Source organism: Nesoenas mayeri (assembly GCF_963082525.1).
Source record: "Nesoenas mayeri genome assembly, chromosome: W".
NCBI lineage: Eukaryota > Metazoa > Chordata > Aves > Columbiformes > Columbidae > Nesoenas > Nesoenas mayeri.
The window spans coordinates 14,413,886-14,434,521 of record NC_137553.1 but is presented as its reverse complement, the minus strand read 5'-3'; the positions used below and the strand labels follow the sequence as shown (position 1 = coordinate 14,434,521).

The following is a 20,636-nucleotide window of genomic DNA, read 5'->3' as shown; positions in this document are numbered from 1 at the left end:
CCTCAAGGCTTCCCCTGTTCCCATTTTTTTTTTTGCAAACCACAACATGGTTGTTTCTAGAGACTGCCAAGCATGCCAAATGTGAACACAGGCATGTTGCAAGAAGAGCCAGAGGCCATGTATGCAATTGCAAATAGCAAATTTATTTAGTTACCTCGCTACTGGGGGATCTCCATGGCAGCAACTAAGCTCCCGGGCAGAGGTGACACAAGCGGAGATGCAGGCACTGCAGAATTCGGCCCTAATAGAAGATCACTGGCCCTGCTGCATTCACCTGTATTTCAAGGTTCAGAGCACATGCAGCCTCCTGGTATGCTCTGCTCTTTCTCACAACAAAGCAGGAATCTCAGGTATAATGATAAGGTGCCTTAGAGTTTCCCACAGGTCTATTTTATCTAACAGAGAGGTTCTACTTGTCAAGCACACAAGGTCAGTAAAACAATTAGTGTGATGTATGTGTTTTCTCTATACCCCAGCTGCAAGTCACTTGAGCATGTTTACATTTCTCCTCCTCACCGTTCTTCTGCAACCCCCATACAAAGGCCAAGTGCAAGGTCCTGCACATGGGTCAGGGCAATCCCAAGCACAAATATAGGCTGGGTAGAGAATCAATTGAGAACAGCCCTGAGGAGAAGGACCTGGGGGTGTTAGTTGATGAGGAGTTCAACATGACCTGGCAATGTGTGCTTGCAGCCTGAAAACTAACCGTATCTTGCATCAAAAGAAGCACGACCAGCAGGTCGAGGGAGGTGATTTTCCCCTTCTACTCCACTCTCGTGAGACCCCATCTGGACTACTATGTTCAGCTCTGGGGCCCCCAATATAAGAAGGACATGGACCTGTTGAAGTGAGTCCATAGGAGGGCCACGAAGATGATCAGAGGTCTAGAGCATGTCTCCTATGAAGACAGGCTGAGAGTGTCGGGGTTGTTCAGCCTGGAGAAGAGAAGGCTCTGGAGAGAGCTTACAGCAGCCTTCCAGTACCTAAAGGGAGCCTACAAGAAAGTTGGAGAGGGATGTTTTACAAGGTCATGCAGTCCTGAAGGACAAAGGAATCCAGGAAGTCTGGTCTCTCGTCAACAAGGAAATCTTACAGGCGCAGAAGCAGCTGTCCCCATGTGCCGAAGTGTGAGTCATCAGGGAAGAAGGCCAGCCTGGCTGAATAGACAGCTTTGTCTGGCACTTAGAAATAAAATGAGAATTTATAACCTTTGGAAGAAGGGGCAAGCTACTCAAGAGGAATGCAAGAATGCCGTGAAGTTATGCAGGCAGAAAATTAGAAAGGCCAAAGCCCCACTAGAGCTGAGCCTAGCTACTGCTGTAAAAGGCAACAAGAAATGTTTCTACAAATATATCAGGAACAAAAGGAGAACTAAGGAGAATCTCCATGCTCTGGGGGATGCGGAGGGGAACATAATGATGGAGGCTGAGGTACTAAATGCCTTCTTTGCCTCAGTCTTTAATAGTAAGACCAGTTGCGCTCCAGGTACCCAGCCCCCTGAGCCGGAAGACAGGGGTGGGGAGCAGAATGAAGCCCCAGTAATCCAATGGGAAATGGTTAGTGACCTGCTACATGACTTAGACACCCACATGTCTATGGGGCAAGATGGGATACACTCAAGGGTGCTGAGGGAGCTGGCAGAGGTGATCACTACACTATTTTCTATTATCTATCAGCAATCCTGACTAACTGGGGAGGGCCCAGCTGACTGAAAGTTGGCAAACTTGATGTCCATCTACAAGAAGGACCGTAAGGAGGATCTGGGGAATTACATGCCTGTCAGTCGGACCTCAGTGCCGGGGAAGGTCATGGAGAAGATCATATTGAGTATTATCACGCAGCACAGACAACACAACCAAGCAATCACGCCCAGTCAGCATGGGTATATGAAAGGCAGATCCAACCTCATCTCCTTCTAAGACAAGGTGACCTGCTTATTTGAGGAGGGAAAGGCTGTGGATGTTGTGTACTTAGAATTCAGTAAAGCCTTTGACACCATATCCCACAGCATTCTCCTGGAGAAGTTGGCAGCTCATGGTCTGGACTGGCATACTCTGCTGGGTAATGAACCAGCTGGATGGCAGGCCCAAAGAGTTCACAGAATCACAGAATGTTAGGGATTGGAAGGGACCTCAAAAGATCATCTAGTCCAATCCCCCTGCCAGAGCAGGAACACTTGGATGAAGCTACATAGGAATGTGTCCAGGCGGGTTTTGAATGTCTCCAGAGAAAGAGACTCCACAACCCCCCTGGGCAGCCTGTTCCAGTGATCTGTTACCCTCACTGAGAAGAAGTTTCTTCTCAAATTTAAGTGGAACCTCTTGTGTTCCAGTTTGAACCCATTGCCCCTTGTCTTATCATTGGTTGTCACCAAGAAGAGCCTGGCTCCATCCTCATGACACTCACCCTTTATATATTTATAAACATTAAGGAGGTCACCCCTCAGTCTCCTCCAAACTAGAGACCCAGCTCCCTCAGCCTTTCCTCATAAGGGAGATGCTCCACTCCCTTCATCATCTTTGTTGCCCTGCACTGGACTCTCTCTAGCAGTTCCCTGTCCTTCTTGAACTGAGGGGCCCAGAAATGGACACAATATTCCAGATATGGTGTCACCAGGGCAGAGTAGAGGGAGAGGAGAACCTCTCTTGATCTACTAGCCACCCCCCTTCTAATACACCCCAGGATGCCATTGGCCTTCCTGGCCACAAGGGCACAGTGCTGGCTCATGGTCATCCTGCTGTCCACCAGGACCCCCAGGTCCCTTTCCCCTACACTGCTCTCTAATAGGTCATTCCCCAACTTATACTGGAACCTGGGGTTGTTCCAAACCAGATGAAAGACTCACTCATTTGTGGTGAATGGAGTCAGATCCAGTTGGTGGTTGGTCACGAGTAGTATTCCCCAGGGCTCAGAATTGGGGCCAGTTCTGTTTAATCTCTTTATCAATGATCTGGATAAGGGGATCGAGTGCACCATTAGTAAGTTTGCAGATGACACCAAATTGGGTGGGAGTGGTGATCTGCTGGAGGTTAAGAAGGCTATACAGAGGGATCTGGACAGGCTGGATCGTTGGGCTGAGGCCAATTGGATGCGGTTCAACAAGGCCAAGTGTCAGGTCCTGCACTTGGGTCACAACAACCCCAGGCAGTGCTACAAGCCTGGGGAAGAGTGGCTGGAAAGCTGCCTGGAAGAAAAGGATCTGGGGTTGCTGATCAACAGCTGGCTGAATATGAGTCAGCAGTGTGTCCAGGTGGCTAAAAAGGCCAGTGGCATCCTGGCTTGTATCAAGAACAGTGTAGTCAGCAGGACTAGGGAAGTGATTGTGCCACTGTACTCAGTGCTGGTGAGGCTGTACCTTGAATGCTGTGTTCAGTTTTGGGCCCCTCATCATAAGAAGTGCATTGAGGTACTAGAGTGCAGAGAGCAACGAAGCTGGTGAGGGGCCTGAAGCACAAGTCTTACGAGGAGTGGTTGAGGGAACTGGGGCTGTTTAGCCTGGAGAAAATGAGGCTGAGGGGAAACCTTATTGTTGCCTACAGCTACCTGAAAGGAGTTTGTAGCATGGAGGGTGTTGGTCTCTTCCCATGAGTAGCAAGTGATAGGGCAAGAGGAAATGGCCTCAAGTTGTGCCAGGGGATGTTTAGACTGGATATTAGGAAAAAATTCTTCATGGATAAGGTTGTCAGGCATTGGAACAGGCTGCCCAGGGAAGTGGTGGAGTCACCATCCCTGGAGGTGTTTAAAAGGCGCTTAGACAAGGTTCTTAGGGACATGGTTTAGTGCTAGAGTTAGGTTATGATTTGACTCGATCATCCTGAAGGTCTCTTGTAACTGAAATGATTCTGTTATTTTATTATGCTAAATGTTTAAGTCACAAACAATCTTATAGCTTACAGTTATAACATTTAAAAGCTTTTTTTTTTCTAAAAAAAGTTTATTTTCTACAAGGAGGAACAATAGGAAAAATTGTTTTTCACATAGTTTTCTTTGTCCATAAGGACATATTCAGCACCAAAACTAAACAAAGAAACAAACAAAATATATATACAAACAGCCATATAATATAATCTATAAAGCAAGCATTTAATATTGCATTTTGTTTCTCCAGTACTGGTATTTTACTTTTTTTTTGTAATTCATATCAAGATTCTGTATCAAATATTGGGCTACAACTATGAACCTGTAATGCCTCTGAACAACTAACAAAAATGTTTAAATGAGAAGTCTTTATTTGATAAGGTTTTAGAATTTTTCACTCTGATCACAGCCTGTGATTCAATGTCAGTTACTACACCTGTTTCGTTTGTAGTTTTCCATTATACTGGGATAAATATTTAACGCTATGTATATCAGCGATTGTTCACTAGTCTGTTAAAACAACAAAAAAGAAAAAAAAGTAAAATCACCAAATGCCCTTTTATATGCCAACAATCTTATCAACTTTTAATTTTTTGTCTGGTTGGAGAGGATAGAGAAGGAAGGGACATTCACAAAATTGGCCAGCATAAGACATCACCCAATTTCAAATTCTTGCTTATCAAAGCCCAAACCTTTGAAATGAATCACTTAAAACGTGACTCTTATTTTAACCAGCTTGTCATAATTTTTGAATCATGAAATATCTTTCATGTTCTCATAAAGGCCACTTATGGAAAAGCCTATTTTGTCATATTTATGAAGCCTTTAAAATAAGGCAGAAAATTTTAAGAATGAGCACAATGCAGGAACACCAGCTTTCCCTCTCCTCCTCCTTTCTGAGCTGGTTTATTGCACAAGGATATACACAATGGATTAGTTTTTAAGTACTCAGAATCAGACCTGCCTCTTAGACGACAGGGGTTTTTTTTACATTATTTCTGAAAAGGAAATTTACACTTAACAAATTTCTAGCATAAAAGCACTTGTCAGATCTAATGGCTCCATCATTCTTTTCTTTTTTAGGGTACACTCAAAGGGCAAGTACTTTTTCTTTATAATTTCTCATGTTCTAGATGAATGTATGTTTAAAGTTGTTGGGTTGTTTTGTTTTTTTGTTTTAAAGCTCTCAGGTCTAGCCCAGGAGCCAATCGGAAAAATTCTCAGCAAACTGAGTGTGGCTGGTAACACTGATACTCTGGCCCAGTTTTATTAGAGTCTTACTATTTTTAGTCTGCTACTGACCTCCAAACCAAGATGACAAAGCCAACAAAGCAATATTTGGGTCACTTAAGCAAGCTTTGGCTCAACAGATCCTGGTTCTTATGGGGGACTTCAAATACCCAGACCTGTTTTGGAAAAACAATACAGCAGCTCACCTGTCATCCATCAAGTTCCTGGAATGCATAGAAGACTTCTTCCTCATACAAACGTTAGATGTGCCAACTAGGAATGAGGCACTGCTGGACTTGCTACTCATAAACCAAGAAAACCTGCTTTGTACTGTCTTAGTGATAGCCTTGGCTGCAGCAATCACAATATTGTGGAGTTTTGGGACCCCGCTGAGCACACTAAAGGTTAGTACTAAGACAAAGGGGTTAGATTTTAGAACAGCAAACTTCAACTCACTCAGAGCTCAATTGGGAGAGATTCCATGGGAAGCTTCCATGGAGCATAAAGGAGCTAGCGAGTGCTGGGAGTTTTTCAAGAACACTCTCCTGGAAGCACAGAAACAGTTAATCCCCTTTAAAGGTAAGGGAAGTAGGTGGAGCAAGAGACCCCCATGGCTTAACTCCCAGGTTATGAGTCTGCTCAAAACCAAAAGAGTAACGTACCAGAGATGGAAAAGCAGATGAATACCTGTTGATAACTACAAGGGCATTACCATGGCATGCAGAGATGCAGTTAGAAAAGCAAAAGCTCAGCTTGAATTAAAATTGGCTAGGGATGTAAAAAACTACAAGAAAAGGTCCTTGAGATATGTAAACAACAAGCAGAAACAGAAAGAAATCACTGACCCACTGTTAAACAGGGGAGATAAATTAGTCACCAACAATGCTGAAAAGGCAGAGGTTCTCAACACTTTCTTCACCTCTGTCTTTACCAGCACTGTTGGACCCCAGGCCTTGGGAATGAAAAATCAGGTTGATGCTAACATAGACCTACCATCAGTGAAGGAAAAGTTGGTATGTGAACTATTACAAGAGCTTGACCCCTACAAATCGATGGGCCTTGACACTATCCACCCAAGGGTAAGAGAGCTGGTTGACATCGTTGCAAGGCCACTCTCCATAATCTCTGAGAAGCTGTAGAGATCGGGGGATGTCCCAGAAGACTGGAAGAGGATTATTGTCATCCCCATCTACAAGAAGGGCTTAAAGGAGGATCCAGGAAATTATAGGCCCATCAGTCTTACTTCAGTCCCTGAGAAAGTTATGGAATGAATCCTCCTGGGGGCTACCACAAGAGAGCTGAAGCATGTGATTTGGAATAGCCAACACAGATTCACCAGGGGTAAGTTGTGCTTGACAAACCTGATCACCTTCTATGACAAAGTAACACATGCAGTTGACATGGGGTGAGCAGTGGACGTTGTCTACCTAGACTTCTCCTAGGCTTTCAATACTATTTCCCACAGCCTCTTCCTAAAGAAACTGATGCGTAATGGTCTAGACAAGGGATCTACGTGGTGGGTGGGGAACTGGCTGACAGGCAGCACCCAGAGGGTGGTAGCAAATGGCTCCTTTTCAAACTGTCAACCTGTCACAAGTGGGGTCCCCCAAGGATCAATACTGGGTCCAATGCTGTTCAACATCTTCATAAGTGATCTAGATGATGGGAATCAAGTGTACCCTGATGAAGTTTGCTGATGACAACTAATTGAGTGGGGAAGCGGATACTTTGGGAGAGCTGTCCTGCAGGGAGACCTGAATAGGCTGGAAGAGCAGGCTAACAAGAACCTTCTGAAGTTCATCAAGGACAAGTGTAAGGCTTTTCACCTGGGAAAACATAATCCAGGAGTGCAGCACAGGCTGGGATCTACCTAACTTGGGAAGCAGCACTGTAGAAAGGGACCTGGGGGTCCTAGAGGACAACAAGCTCAATATGAGTGAAGAATGTGCTGCTGCAGCAAAGAAAACGAGCAAAGACAAAGGATTCATTCTCCCACTCCACTGAGCACTTGCAAGGCCACACCTGGAATACCATGTTCAGTTTGGACCCCCACTATACAAAAAAGATGTGGAGAGAATGGAGAGGGTCCGGAGAAGGGCCAGGAAGATGAACAAAGGACTGGAAAGCTGCCATATGAGAAAAGGCTAAGAGAGCTAGGTTTGTATAAGTTGGGTAATGACCTGTTGGAAAGCAGCACAGTGGAAAGGGACATGGGGATCCTGGTGTGCAGCAGGATGACCATGAGCCAGCACTGTGCCCTTGTGGCCAAGAAAGCCAATAGCATCCTGGGGTGTATTAGAAGGGGTATGGTTAGTAGGTTGAGAGAGGTTCTCCTCCCCCCTCTACTCTGCCCTGATGAGACCACAACTGGAATATTGTGTCCGGTTCTGGGCCTCTCAGCTCAAGGACAGGGAACTGCTGGAGAGAGTCCAGTGCAGGGAAACAAAGATGATTAAGGGAGTGGAGCATCTCCCTTATGAGGAAAAGCTGAGGGAGCTGGGTCTCTCTAGCTTGGAGGAGACTGAGGGGTGACTTCATTAATGTTTATAAATATGTAAAAGATAAGTGTCATGAGGATGAAGCCAGACTCTTCTTGGTGACAACCAATGATAAGACAAGGGGCAGTCAGTGCAAACTGGAAGATAGGAGGTTCTACTTAAATACGAGAAGACACTTCTTCCCAGTGAGGGTGACAGAACACTGGCACAGGCTGCCCAGGGAGGTTGTGGAGTCTCCTACTCTGGAGACATTCAAAACCCACCTGGACACATTCCTGTGTAACCTGATGTAGGTGTTCCAGCTCTGGCAAGGGGATTGGACTAGATGCTCTTTCAAAGTCCCTTCCCATCCCTAACATTCTGTAATTGATCAGCCGTGAGAAAAGGTGGCTTAAGGTAGACCTTAGCACCATGCTCTAGTATTTAAAAGGTGGCTACAAAGAAGATTGAAACTTCCTTTTTATAAGGAGTCACATGGAAGAGATGAGACACAATGGGTTTAAGTTACCCGGGGTAGATTCCAACTGGGCACAAGAGGGAAATTTTTCATAATGAGAAAAATCAGTCGTGGGAATTATCTCCCAAAGAAAGCAGTGGATTTACCAACACTGGATGCTTTCAAGTTTTATTTGGACAGGGTCCTAGGCCGTCTTGCCTAGATCGTGCTTTTGCCAGATGACCCTTGTGCTTCCTTTGAACCTGGTGCTCTATGATTCTATGAGACAGTATCAGAATCGCTGAAGAAAATACAAAGTGGAGAACCTAAGCTGTTGCTTAGTTACCACAGTTCAAACTCCTCTTGCAGTCTGAAACATACTTCCTTCTGCAATCTCATAATTTTTGTTGATTAAGTAACTACATGTCATTAAAAACAAACAAAAAAACCCAAGTAATAATAAACAAAACAAACAAACTCCACACAAAAAACTTAACACCAAAACAAACCAACCTTCTCCTTCCCCTCCCTTCTAGTTCAGATATCTTTTTGCCTGTGAACCCTGGACAGCATGACTATCCCCTTTTAAAGTTATTTTCACACTTCGCTGGTGTTGAGTGGTGCTGCTTTCAGTTTAAATTTTCCTTCATGTCCCTATTCAAAATCCCCCTTACAAAACAAAACCGAAACACAAACACAAAACGAATGAAATAAGTCAGCAATGCTACATAAGAAAAATAGCATTCTAAGAATTTAACAAGTGATAAGTTCACCTAAGATTAAGTAATCTTCAGGAAGCCTGTAACAAAACATTGTTTTGCAATAGTAGCAGAAAGGCAACAAATTACTAAAAGAAAACAAAAATGTATACAGTCTTGGCAAAGTCTCTTTATAGTTCCCTTCTGTCATCTCTTCCCCCACCCCCACCTAACTGTTGCTTGTCTACTACAGTTGGCTGCTAAACATATAGCAAAAAGTATTGTCCTGAAAGTATGTGATGTTTGTAAATAAATGCAAAATAGGATTGAAGCTGAAGAGGTGATCCATCATCAGTCTACTAGGACAACTCCAAGTATGTGCATACATAGGTAAAGTCTAGGCTACTTCAAAAAAAAAAAAAAAACAACAAACAAAAACAAAACCAAAAATGTCAGTGCATTTGCCAGTCTTTTTTTTTTTTTTTTGTGTGTGTGTGTCAAAACTTTCTTTTGTTCCTTGTGCAGATAAACAAGGGAGGAGTAAAACCAGTCCATCATAAATGAGAAAAAGCTGCAGCTACACTGAACTGTATAACAAAAGCAATAACCACGTGCGAAGTTTTGAATCATAAGAAGCAGCCATTCCTCTCTTCCAGTATGGTTCGAGTGTTTTGAAACACATGACTGTAGGCTAGTAAGGTTGTTCCCAGCATGTGCCACTACTTCAGGAAGTGGACTTGGAGTTTTCAAGTATGTGGAACAGGCCAACAACGTGCTATAGGTGTCCAAGCATGATCAGAAGTTGTTTTCATTTATTCACCATACAGGCAAGAACAATACCATTTCCTTTAAAAGCAAGTCTCCCCTAAGACACTTAGATCTTAAATACAGCAGGTGTGATTCAAATCCAAGTCAAGTCAGCTTTTTATGAATTCCTTCAATGAGAGGGGCAAGATGGTCTCTCATCTGTGGGCTGATGTGGGTTTGGATCAATCTAATCAAAAGAAAAGAAACACGAAGAAGACAAAACCACAACAACCCAGTGTATTTTAGTAGCAACTGCTAGAAGTAAAAACCAAAATTCACAAGTTTTAAACAACTATAATGACATATAGCATTCCTAGTCCATAAGTTATTGAAATAAGTCTAATCAGACAAAATTTTGAATAAAAATTAATATAAATATTAATATGAGATACAGTAGAAGACTTCAAACTACAGGTTGGTGGTAATTTAAGAATAAGCATGAATAACTAATACTTGAAAAATTACTGCTTTACTAGCACACAAGTCTTCTGAATTATCTGAACTAAAAAAAAAAAACTTAAATCACTAGAAACTTAAATTAAGACATATTTATTATAATTGATTTGAGAGAAGTAGAGAAGTTTTGCTCAAAAAGGCAGAACATTATCAATAAAAAAAAACAAAAAAATGATTCTAGTTAACCCTCAAATATCCTATGGGATGAGGAAAGTTTCAGAACACACAAACTTTTGAAACTTCTTCCTTTATTTAGAAGAAAGGAGGGATACAGCCTGCTAACTTAGGTCTCAAAAACTGGATGATAAGAGTAGTTTAAGTGTACAGTGATGGTAATAATAGTTGAATTGTACAGTGCATCTTTCAGACAACATTGCATCAGTTAACTTCATATAGCCTTTTTCTGGTCAAAAGAAAAAAAAAAATATATGCAAGCTTCTTTTGAAATCTTAAAGTACCTAAAATGAGAAGGACTTGGGAGTTGTGCTCTAGAGTTAAGCTATAGCAGAGTTCTCAGGAAAGTGTCTAGCACACAGAAAACACCTCTCTGCCCACTCAATAGCAAAGTCGTCTTTCAAGGATGGGGGAGAAGTCATGCTACATAACGCTATTTTCCTAAAATGGGTGAATTCAGGCAAAATTTGGCCGGAGGACATTATTTTTCTTTTGTCCTATATCAGTGTTTTTTCTTGAAAAACATCAACATTAAAAGCTTTGAAATTTGCATCTCATTCATGGTTACTCAGTGGCTGCATTTTCAGTTCTGTAAAGGCTAGAAGTCTTGAAGAATCGTGTACTTCAAAAAACTTACATCAGAAATGAATACCAGCATGTCATTTTTCTACATGCATCTTCCGAAACCCCTACATCCACAGAACTTAAACACACATGCAGTCAAAAGAGTTTAGTGGTTGCTATAAATGTTAGGAAGTAGTAAAGTAGAGGTAAAAAGAGTTGAAATCTTATTTTCTTTACTTTTAGTACACAAATTTTAAAAATGATGTTGCTAAAACAGAATCATAGAATAGTTTAGGTTGGATGGGACCTTTAAAGGTCGTCTAGCCCAACCCCCCTGCAATAAGCAGGGACATCTTGAACTAGATGAGGTTGCTCAGAGCCCCATCCAGCCTGGCCTTGAATGTTTCCAAGGATGGGGCATCCACCACCTCTCCGGGAAACCTGTTCCAGTGTTTCACCACCCTCATTGTAAAAATTTTCTTCCTCTTGTCTAGTCTGAATCTCCCCTCCTTTAGTTTAAAACCACCACCCCTTGTCCTATCACACAACAGGCCCTGCCTGTTTCTGAGAATTCTGTTTAGTTGCACGGCCTACAAGAAGCTGCTGGGATGGTGCAGATCTGCTTGCTGCAACTGAGAAATCTCCAAGGAAATTTCAGATGCTGTATTTCCACTACTATTAACAGCCAATGTTTCGATAAAGCAAATACTACACTGATAGATCTGAAACAGGACTTTGATCTGGTAAGGGAAAACAATATCCAATAAATATGACAGCCAAAATGTAGTCAGAAACTTTGAGGAATGAATTTATGACAACCTTACAGGCTGACTGCATTCGATTGGACTTGCAGATTTGTCTATTTATAGCTACAACATAGAAACAACCTGTGGCTATTGTGGGACAGTATGATGAGATTGCTAGCAAACTGATATACCGACTGTTATATACCAATTGTCACTCTACTCAAGAAAATGCAGGGAATTAATTTAAGTTTCAATAGGCCATGATCCTTTTGTCATATATGTACCATTTGTGAAATTTAATTCTGATTTTTTTTTATTTGTAATCTATGTCTTTATAAATTGTACTAGCTGGTTTTCTTAACAGCACAGCTTTTGGCATGCCTAAATGTAAAATATAAATTGCTGCAGATCCTGCAAGTCTTTAACATCTGGTCATAAGCCATACTTGTATTTGGTCTGATCCTACATACTTGCAAAGTTTTTGTCGATGGTTCTGGGAAGTCTCATAAAGCTGTGGTGGTTTGGTGTGAAGATAACAATTGGCATCATTCTGTAAAAATTATTGAAGGTTCAACCCAATTAGCAGAACTTGGCACAGCTTTAAATTACTTAGAGCTTTTTAAGGAGGAACCTCTAAATTTGATTTGTGATTCTGAGTACGTAGTCAAGATCCAACGCACATATCTGGTTCTGAACTTTTTTTGGTTGGTTGGTTGGTTTTTTTTTTTAAAAAAAGGGGGGGAAGTAGGGGAAGCACCACAAAACCAATTGTCAAAAGTATTGTATGTGATGAAATACTTTGCAAGTATGACCCAAAACCATGCTAAATCAGAAAGAACCTACATTAGTTATGGTCAAATCACTAGTCAATTAAAAAGGCCACACCAATTGATAACCTGGGGAAAAGATTATGTTTGTGTCATTACAGGCTGAGGAGTGAAGTGGATTCAACAAAGATTCAACGGATGCAGATGGACAGGAGGGAGATAAGTTGTGAGGACTGTTTCAGATGTAAACCATGGATCCTAATTCAGTGTTACAGATGCTCGCAGACCTGTTGGTCTAGAAGCCTATTAGCAAGCAGGTGGTGTACCTTCTGTGGAGAATGGCACTTTGAACAATCAGCAGGAGATCCAAAAGGGTGATATTATGATTAGATAGTCAATGCATAGATAAGGTAAAATTATGAGATATCTCTACCATAGTAATCTAAGTTCAGCAACTGATAAAGTTTTAGAAGGGATATTAAGGTTAAGCTATTGATCTTTTAAATAGGTTAAGATAACTTTTAAGATATTAATTCAATTATTAGTATATGCTGATGATATTAAGTATGTTACCCTAGAAACTGTGCAGTTATAAATCTTTTAGGAATTTAAGAGAATATATTGTATTAACTTGTCTGGTTACTTTGAATCTATTAAAATAGTGTTATTTTGAATCTATTAAAATAGTGTGTTAGTAAGGTTGTCATAGTAGAATTAAGGTTTTAAGAATAGGCAGGTAGTTGTTTGATCTTATTAAGTAAGGTTTAAGTGCATTATATGTAATTGTAATTATGTTGTTAATCACGTGTTCTATGTTGCAGTATATTTCAAAAATGATGCACCGTGCGGTTTAAGGGGCCTGACTAATTTAGGAAAAGAAAGGGGGAAGTGTGGATGGGTTTTGATAGATTAAGACCTGTTGCTGAATTAGTCAGGCTCAAAGGTATTTCAAGGCCACTTTGAGAACAGAGTCTGCTGTGAGAAAGAGGGGCGTTCCTCAATCACCGGGCTCCTGGCGTGGCGTGAATCATCGGACGTATCATCAGTGAGACTTCAGAGCACGGACAGCCCACGATACTCATTTAACGAATCCATGCTTGGAGCGTGGACGCGTGATTAGAATATAGTTACGTATATAAGAAGACTTGTTTCTGTAATAAATGGCTTAGCGTGATTCACATTGAATCGACTTGTTTTGCTTAGTCCTTATCTCGCTCTACACACCACCTCTCCGGGAAACCTGTTCCAGTGTTTCACCACCCTCATTGTAAAAATTTTCTTCCTCTTGTCTAGCCTGAATCTCCCCTCCTTTAGTTTAAAACCACCACCCCTTGTCCTATCACACAACAGGCCCTGCTAAAATGTCTGTCCCCATCCTTCTTATAGGCCCCTTTCAAGTACTGAAAGGCTGCAACAAGGTCTCCCGGGAGCCTTCTCTTCTCCAGGCTGAACAACCCCAACTCTCTCAGCCTGTCCTCATAGGAGTGGTGCTCCAGCCCTCTGATCATTTCTGTGGCCCTCCTCTGGACCCTCTCCAACAGGTCCATGTCTTTCCTGTACTGAGGGCTGCATAGCTGAATGCAGTACTCCAGGTGGGGTCTCACCAGAGCAGAGGGGCATAATCTCCTCCCTCAACCTGCTGGCCAGTGAAATAGTAAGCAACACTTTGAAATTTTCCAGAAAGTATTAGACCAGGGAAGAGTGCTGCCAAGGAAAGTTACCTTCCAGGTCTGCAGCTACAGGAAAAGGCGTTATAGAGAAGCCAAGGCACCTCACAGAGCACCTTCTAAATTTAAGGTTGCAGAGCTCACACTAACAATAAAAAAAAAAAAACAGAAAAAAAAAACACACAAAAAAAAAACCACACACACAACAAAAACCAACAAAAAAACAAAAAAAAAAAACCCAAAAAAACCCCCACACACAAAAGGGTAACCCATGGTGTAAAACAGGCATGAAAAACTCTTGATGCAATTCATCTGCATCTTATAAACAAACAAAAATCCTCCCCAAAACCAACTTATTCTATGTTCATCATTTTAATGGTTTCTCCTCATTTTAGGAAGGAAAAATAGCTTCCTAAACTTACTCCATAAGACAAAAAAAAAAAAAAAAAACACCCCAAAAAACCCCCAAAAAAACACCAAAAAAAACCAACCACAAAACAAAAAACAAAAACAAACAACAAAACAAAACAAAACCCCACAAAAACAAACAAAAAACCCCTCAGAAACACAAAACAACAACACAGACACAAACACACAAACAATACAGGAATCATCATATTCTGACAGATATACCTACTTCGGAATATAGGGGCGGAGGCAGGAAACGGAACTTCTGGATGTATGCAAATAATGGTCCTTGAAGTACTCTCTCAAAATCATCAAAAGCAGCTATAGGTGCAAGGCTGAAATGTCTGTTTTCCCCTGTGACCACTTCTGCATAGCTGGGAGGTGCTAAAGGGAGAAGGTACATGCAGTTCAAATGACAAATTCTTATGCATGTCAAAATACATAACATGAGAAAATATTAAACTTCCATGTCTGTAAGATTCACCAGCAGGTAGGTAACTTATTAAAAATGTGTTTAACAAAACAGTGAGACTATTTAATTTTATTCTAATATTAAGCTTATGTCCAAAACCAGACTGACCTCTGTTTATTGTGGCTTAATTATCCCCTTAAAATTTAAAGCATACTGAAGATTATTTATTCCTGTACAGGTAGGAATGACAGAACATTGCAGTCCTCTAGTCCACTAGCCCACTGCCTGTCCTAGAGAAAGAAAGGCCAGGAGGGAAGAAACTCTGCTCTTGCACATAGGACAAGCAGGTGGCAAGAAAACATCCACAACAGATTTCCTGTGGGCTTTATTACAAAGGGGTGTAATTTGACTCTTTTAGCAAGACTGCAATGAATAAAGCAGACAAAAATCAAAACAAACTAGCAAATTGATCGGGATTTGTATTGTCAAGCTACCTTCTGGTCTTTCAGGCAGTGTCAGACCAAGCCAATTCATGTTCATGCTACGCTGACTGCTCACACTTGATGTTCTGCTACCAAATGGATGTAGAGGAATGGTACCAATAACCAGTGGTAAGTTAAGGAATAAATCCATAGCTCCTGGAATATCAACATATACCTGAAGAAAAATGAAACAAGTGTATGATTAAAATGTGAGGTTTTATCAGCACTTCATAAGTATTAGACTAAGTTGTCTTTCTATAGAAGTTTCCATGAGAAGCTTGTTTCTAACAGTCTCTTTTAGGGCCCGTGCCTCTATGGTGACATGAGCTCTTCAAGGTAAGAGTCTCAACACGAGCCTTCACATGGAAACGCAGTCTACTAATTAAATGCTTGCTTAGTTGACACACAACTGGTTTAAGAACTTGCATGATTTAAACTAAATTTACTTACCAGATCTCCTGTCAGGACACTAATACCAGAACATGCATTTTTTTCATAACTAATTATCACAAAATGCTGTGCTATGAATTTGTACAGAACGTCAGAAGCTATTCATTCTCAAGAGTGAAACAGACCGCCCAACATACCACCAGTGAATATTCCACACGGATTATACTACAGTCAAGGATTGAAGGGGAAACGGGTGGAATTTTCAACAGTTTGCCATTCCAGGTTTCTGTTTTGCCAGCTGACAAGGATTCCCCACAGAGGTTGGCAACAAGCTGTTTGACTTGCTTCATTTTCCCTTTGGCATAGAATGCCTGTGTTTGGTAAATGGTTGCTTTGGGCAGCACCATACGGGAAGAGCAGTTCTCAATCTCTGCAAAGATCTGAATTGATTCACCTGAAACAAATAAACAAACAAACAAAAACACACTAGAATTTCAAGTTCTCTTTATGTTTACAAGGCAGCTTAAGCAAACTGTCACATTCTGTATACTGTTATAACACACCAGATGCTACTTTCACTGGTCTACCTGCAAAAACATCCACTGATGCTAATAGAAGCAAAATCCACATGAGCTGCTCTAAAAGGAAAAACAAACAAACAAAAAACAACAACAACAACAACAGAAAAAAAAAAACCACAAAACACATCACCAAAAAACCCCACCCATACCAGTCCTTCAACAATCTAGAGATATAAGTAGCACCATCTTTGTTAACAAAGTACACTGAGAAAATTGCAAAGTGCAGACTACGGCGGTAAAAATATCCTTAATGTTCCATTTATACAAAAACACTAAGCACAAACTCTAAAAGGGAAGGAAAAACATCTCCCATAACTACTTGTATTACATACCTGGGGTATAGCCCTTTCTTTCAATTTTGGCACTTAAGGATATTGGGCCTGAGGTACAAAGCCAACAACACAGAGTCTTTTCTTTTGTGCCTGCTTGGGGTGACTGCAAGAAGGGAAAAATATTGTCCATTAAATTAGGAGTTTCATGGAAAACTCTTCAGGTATTTAAATCAACACAGGAAAATAATCATTTTGATGATGTGCATACTATTACATATTTTGATAAACAAAGCTACATCCACAGGAAAAGTCTCAAGCAATTTAAATGATATTATATAATGTTTGTCCTAACTCCACTGCTGTATTAGTATTGCTTTTTCTGCCATTCTCCATATTACAGCCATACTTAAAACAGTTTTTAATACTAAGAATAAACACTGTATAGCTTAAAACAAAAAGCTTCATAGTCTACACATCCCAACATACTGTTGCAGAGCTTTTAATGTAACTAACAGTAAATTAGAACATCTTCACATTTTCCATTAAGCTGTATTTCAGAAGCAAATTAACTAAGATAAACTACTGTAACCTTGACTCCTTCTATTTCCTTGGTTTCTGAATGATCCTGTTTCATCCATATTAAAAAGACTTATTTTACAAACCTGTTTCAGTGGACTTGTACATTTTTTTGTTCCTCTAGATTAAAATTCAAGGAAGGGATAAAATAAAGGATTTTTAGGCCAGATTGAAATAAAATCCTCATTGAAAGCAGTTGTGATATTAAAGCTATTTTTATAAAATGAAATTTCAGGAAAGGATTACACAGAATTGTGATAATTTCTCCCCAACAGTTGAAAACTATCCATATGGAAATTATCAACTATGTACTGCAATAAACTTTTTACTTTGCATTTTTAAGGTAGCAGCCCCTCACTCAAATATTAAGAGTTGCGCTGTTCCTTCCATAGATTATTCTTTATTTGTAATTGAAGAGGAACAGTTCACCAAGTTTTCTTCCTTGATACTACTAAATTGTGGAATCTCATTAATTTAGATTGACATGCATTTCATGTATTGTAAAAATCAAGCAACTCCAAGGATAGGATAACTTAGTCTTCAAAATAACAGCAGTTAAAGAGTTGCTAAACTGATATAATGCTTAAAATAAGAGTTGCAGTTTAACTAGAAAATAAATATTAGGTAAAATTACATGTTGATGTTGTTTCAGTCATACTTCATTATTTTTATGTCAGAAAAAGAACAAGCGATTCTGTCAGTTCTTACCAGTAATGAGGGAGTGTTGATATCTATATGTTCAAAGACTGTAAATTCCTTCTTTAATTTTACTGGTAGAAGCCAAGGCCTATGCAATTCAGCTTTCACCCAATAGCGCACACCGCCATGTCTGCCTTCAAATGAGGTAGCAAGTGGTCTGTGCAGGACAAAGTTGAATAAAATTTCTCTCTTTCCAATAACAATCAGATTAGGAATTACTATGTAGAACTGTATTTTCAGTGCATCATAATAAGCAAGTGTTATTTGCAAAGCTTCCATATCACAGAAAAATGTAAGATTAAAGTTGGGAGAAAATATCATCTCCAATTCATCAAACAGTAGTTCTGTAGAAGTTTTAAGACTCAATTAAAGAATTGTGCTAGAAAATGCTAGAATAGTACACATTTCCCTTGGACTTCAGAGACCATTTTCAAGTGTAGAATAAAGCATGCCCTTTTAAGGTCAAATTAAGACCACCAAATAAAATTAGCATTAGTACCATCCAATTATTGGTTTGGACACTATTCTGTAAATAATTGTGTATTATTTACTTGGCTAGTATCTCAGTGGTTTATTTTAGCTATAACTGAGTGCTTTTGTAGTTTGTTTTGCCTTAAGTACAGCAGTTAAATATTTCAATTTAGAGTTCTGAATAGAGAAAGGCTATTTTGAGCATCTTCTAATTTTCCTTTACCCTGATGAGGCCATCTTATTTTTTTTTTTAGATCAATAGATAGATAGATAGATAGTGTCTTGGTTTTGTTAAAAACAAGTTTCTCTTTTAGTGAATTTGCCTGTCAGCTAAAGCTTTCACATTAACTGCATTTTCCTGGAAAACCAGATACATGTTTTGATAAACACGGCAATGGAATGCAAGGTTATTCATAAGGATGGATGCGCATCTCGCGAGAGGGGCAATGAGAAACAGGTGACCAAAAAACCAACCAACTGAAGTATTCCATCCCATTCACGTCATACTTCATATGAAAGTGGGAGATCACGAGGATCTTGTCCCTTTTTTCCTTATGGCCAACATTAGGAGAGGACCTTGCTAGTCGCCCCTGCGAACTGAGGCCTAGTGACAGACTGAATCCAGTTCCAGTTGGCTGCAGAGTCCAGTCCAGGACTTTGGGTGCCAGCCCTACAATCTGCAGGAGCAGTTGCCAGGACTTTCAAGATTAGTTTTGTATATTTTGTACCATTTTCCTCTATTTTATCAGTAGCATTAGTAAAACAGTTTTAATTTTTCCAACTCTCTCTTCTCTCTGTCCTCCTTTCCCTCCCAATCACCTGTCCTTAGTGGGAAGGGGGTAGAGAGGGGGTTAACAATACATCTGCCACGGTTTTATTGTCACCCCGCAATCAAAACCTCGACTATATTTATATATATAAAATGTAAAGACTATTCTGCTCTGAATGCTGAAAGACAAAGGAAGTCATTTTGGAGAGCTGGATGGGGGGAGGGGGGGGGGGGGGGGGGTGGGGGGGGTGGAAAGGGACTCCAAACTTTTCAGTATTGCCCTTTCCTCTTCCTCTCCCTCCTCCTTCCCTTCCCCCAACATCATAAGATGAAGGGCATAAGATTTTTATATTCATGTCCTGTTAACTGTAACTTGTCTTTTCCTAACATTTTTTGCCTGTAATCTCAAAGGAAGAACTTTTATATTGCACTATGTTTGAAATGCATCCTAACAAAAGATAAGTTATGGTCAAAGCTTCCCTCCCTAACTTGTATATGGAATAATACTAGCTGCGCTAGTACTTTAATAGAGTGATTCTTTCTGCTACAGATTTGACATCCCTTTGCATATTGGAAATGTTTACTTCTCCCCCCCCCCCCAATACTGCAAATGAAAGGATTTTCTAATCAGTCTTCAATGTTTCATCCTGCTTCAGTACCCTGTATGGAAAAAATCAGTAAGGCTAGTCAGTGTCTTGTTTTCTTCCACTATTGCTTTGTGTTTGGTTGCACTGGGTCTGTCTAGGATGGAGTTGGCTTTCCTCGAAACAGTCCATATAGTGCCATGCTTTGCATTTGGTGTGTTATGAACACTGTTCTAGCCACAATGTTTTAGCTATTGCTGAGCAGTGCTTGCACAGCATCAAGGCTGTCTCTCCAATACCCCATTCCCAAAGGCCAATAGGCTGGGTGTGGACAAAAGGTTGGGAAGGAACATAGCCAGGACAGCTGACCCAAACTGACCAAAGGGATATTCCATCCCATATGATGTCAGGCTCAGCGATAAAAGCTGAAGGGGAGGGGGGGTAGAAGATGGACAGGGCTGCCACAGACATTCATGGTTATGGCGTTTGTCTTCTCAAGCAACCACTACACATACTGAGGCCCTGCCTTCTAGGACATGGCTCGACATCTGCCTACTGATGGGAAGCAGCAAATGAATTCTTATTTTTGCTTTGCTTCCATGTACAGTTTCTGTTTTTCTTATTAAACTGCCTTTATCTCAACCCACAAGCTTGCCCACCTTATTTTCTCTCCCTGTCCTATTCATGAGGGAGAGTGAGAGAACAATGGTGTAGAGGGCTGGCAGCCAGCCAAAGTCAACCCACCACATCGGTTTTGTTTTAAATAAAATTTAGAAATATTCTATGGATACAAGATAGGAAGAAACAGTAAGGAGGCAGCGTCAAACTGGTATTCTTCAGGCCTTTTATTACCAGCCTTCATTGTTTCGGTATTATCAAAGATGGCTTCATCGTTATTCCTTCAAGTCACTTGAAAAGAACTTTAGTATTTTAATCAACACTTGTGCTATTTTACTGGTCATCTCAAACATAATATTCCATATTCACATATACTAGTTTGTTCATTCATATTTAAAAATCCCTTCCAACTCGAAGGAATATCATAGAATCATTTTGGTTGGAAGAGACCCTCAGGATCATCGAGTCCAACC

General features: G+C 40.5%; 1 protein-coding gene across 5 annotated transcripts; it reads right to left on the bottom strand.

Annotated features, from left to right (window-relative positions):
• Positions 1-3,954: 3,954 nt before the first annotated feature.
• LOC308051370 (arrestin domain-containing protein 3-like) lies at positions 3,955-18,269 on the bottom strand. Of its 5 annotated transcripts, XM_080361766.1 has the most exons (7): positions 17,731-18,269; positions 16,507-16,609; positions 15,791-16,047; positions 15,216-15,378; positions 14,539-14,693; positions 5,161-5,264; positions 3,955-4,368 (listed from the first exon to the last, which is right to left on the bottom strand). In XM_080361766.1, exons 1-6 carry the CDS (start codon positions 18,040-18,042, stop codon positions 5,202-5,204), a joined length of 1,053 nt encoding a protein of 350 aa, XP_080217892.1. In that variant the 5' UTR covers positions 18,043-18,269; the 3' UTR covers positions 3,955-4,368; positions 5,161-5,201. The 5 variants fall into 5 exon arrangements, with proteins under 5 accessions (XP_080217892.1, XP_080217891.1, XP_080217893.1 ...); XM_080361765.1 differs by lacking the exons at positions 3,955-4,368; positions 5,161-5,264 and adding an exon at positions 5,308-5,633; XM_080361767.1 differs by lacking the exons at positions 3,955-4,368; positions 5,161-5,264 and adding an exon at positions 5,647-9,714.
• Positions 18,270-20,636: the final 2,367 nt, after the last annotated feature.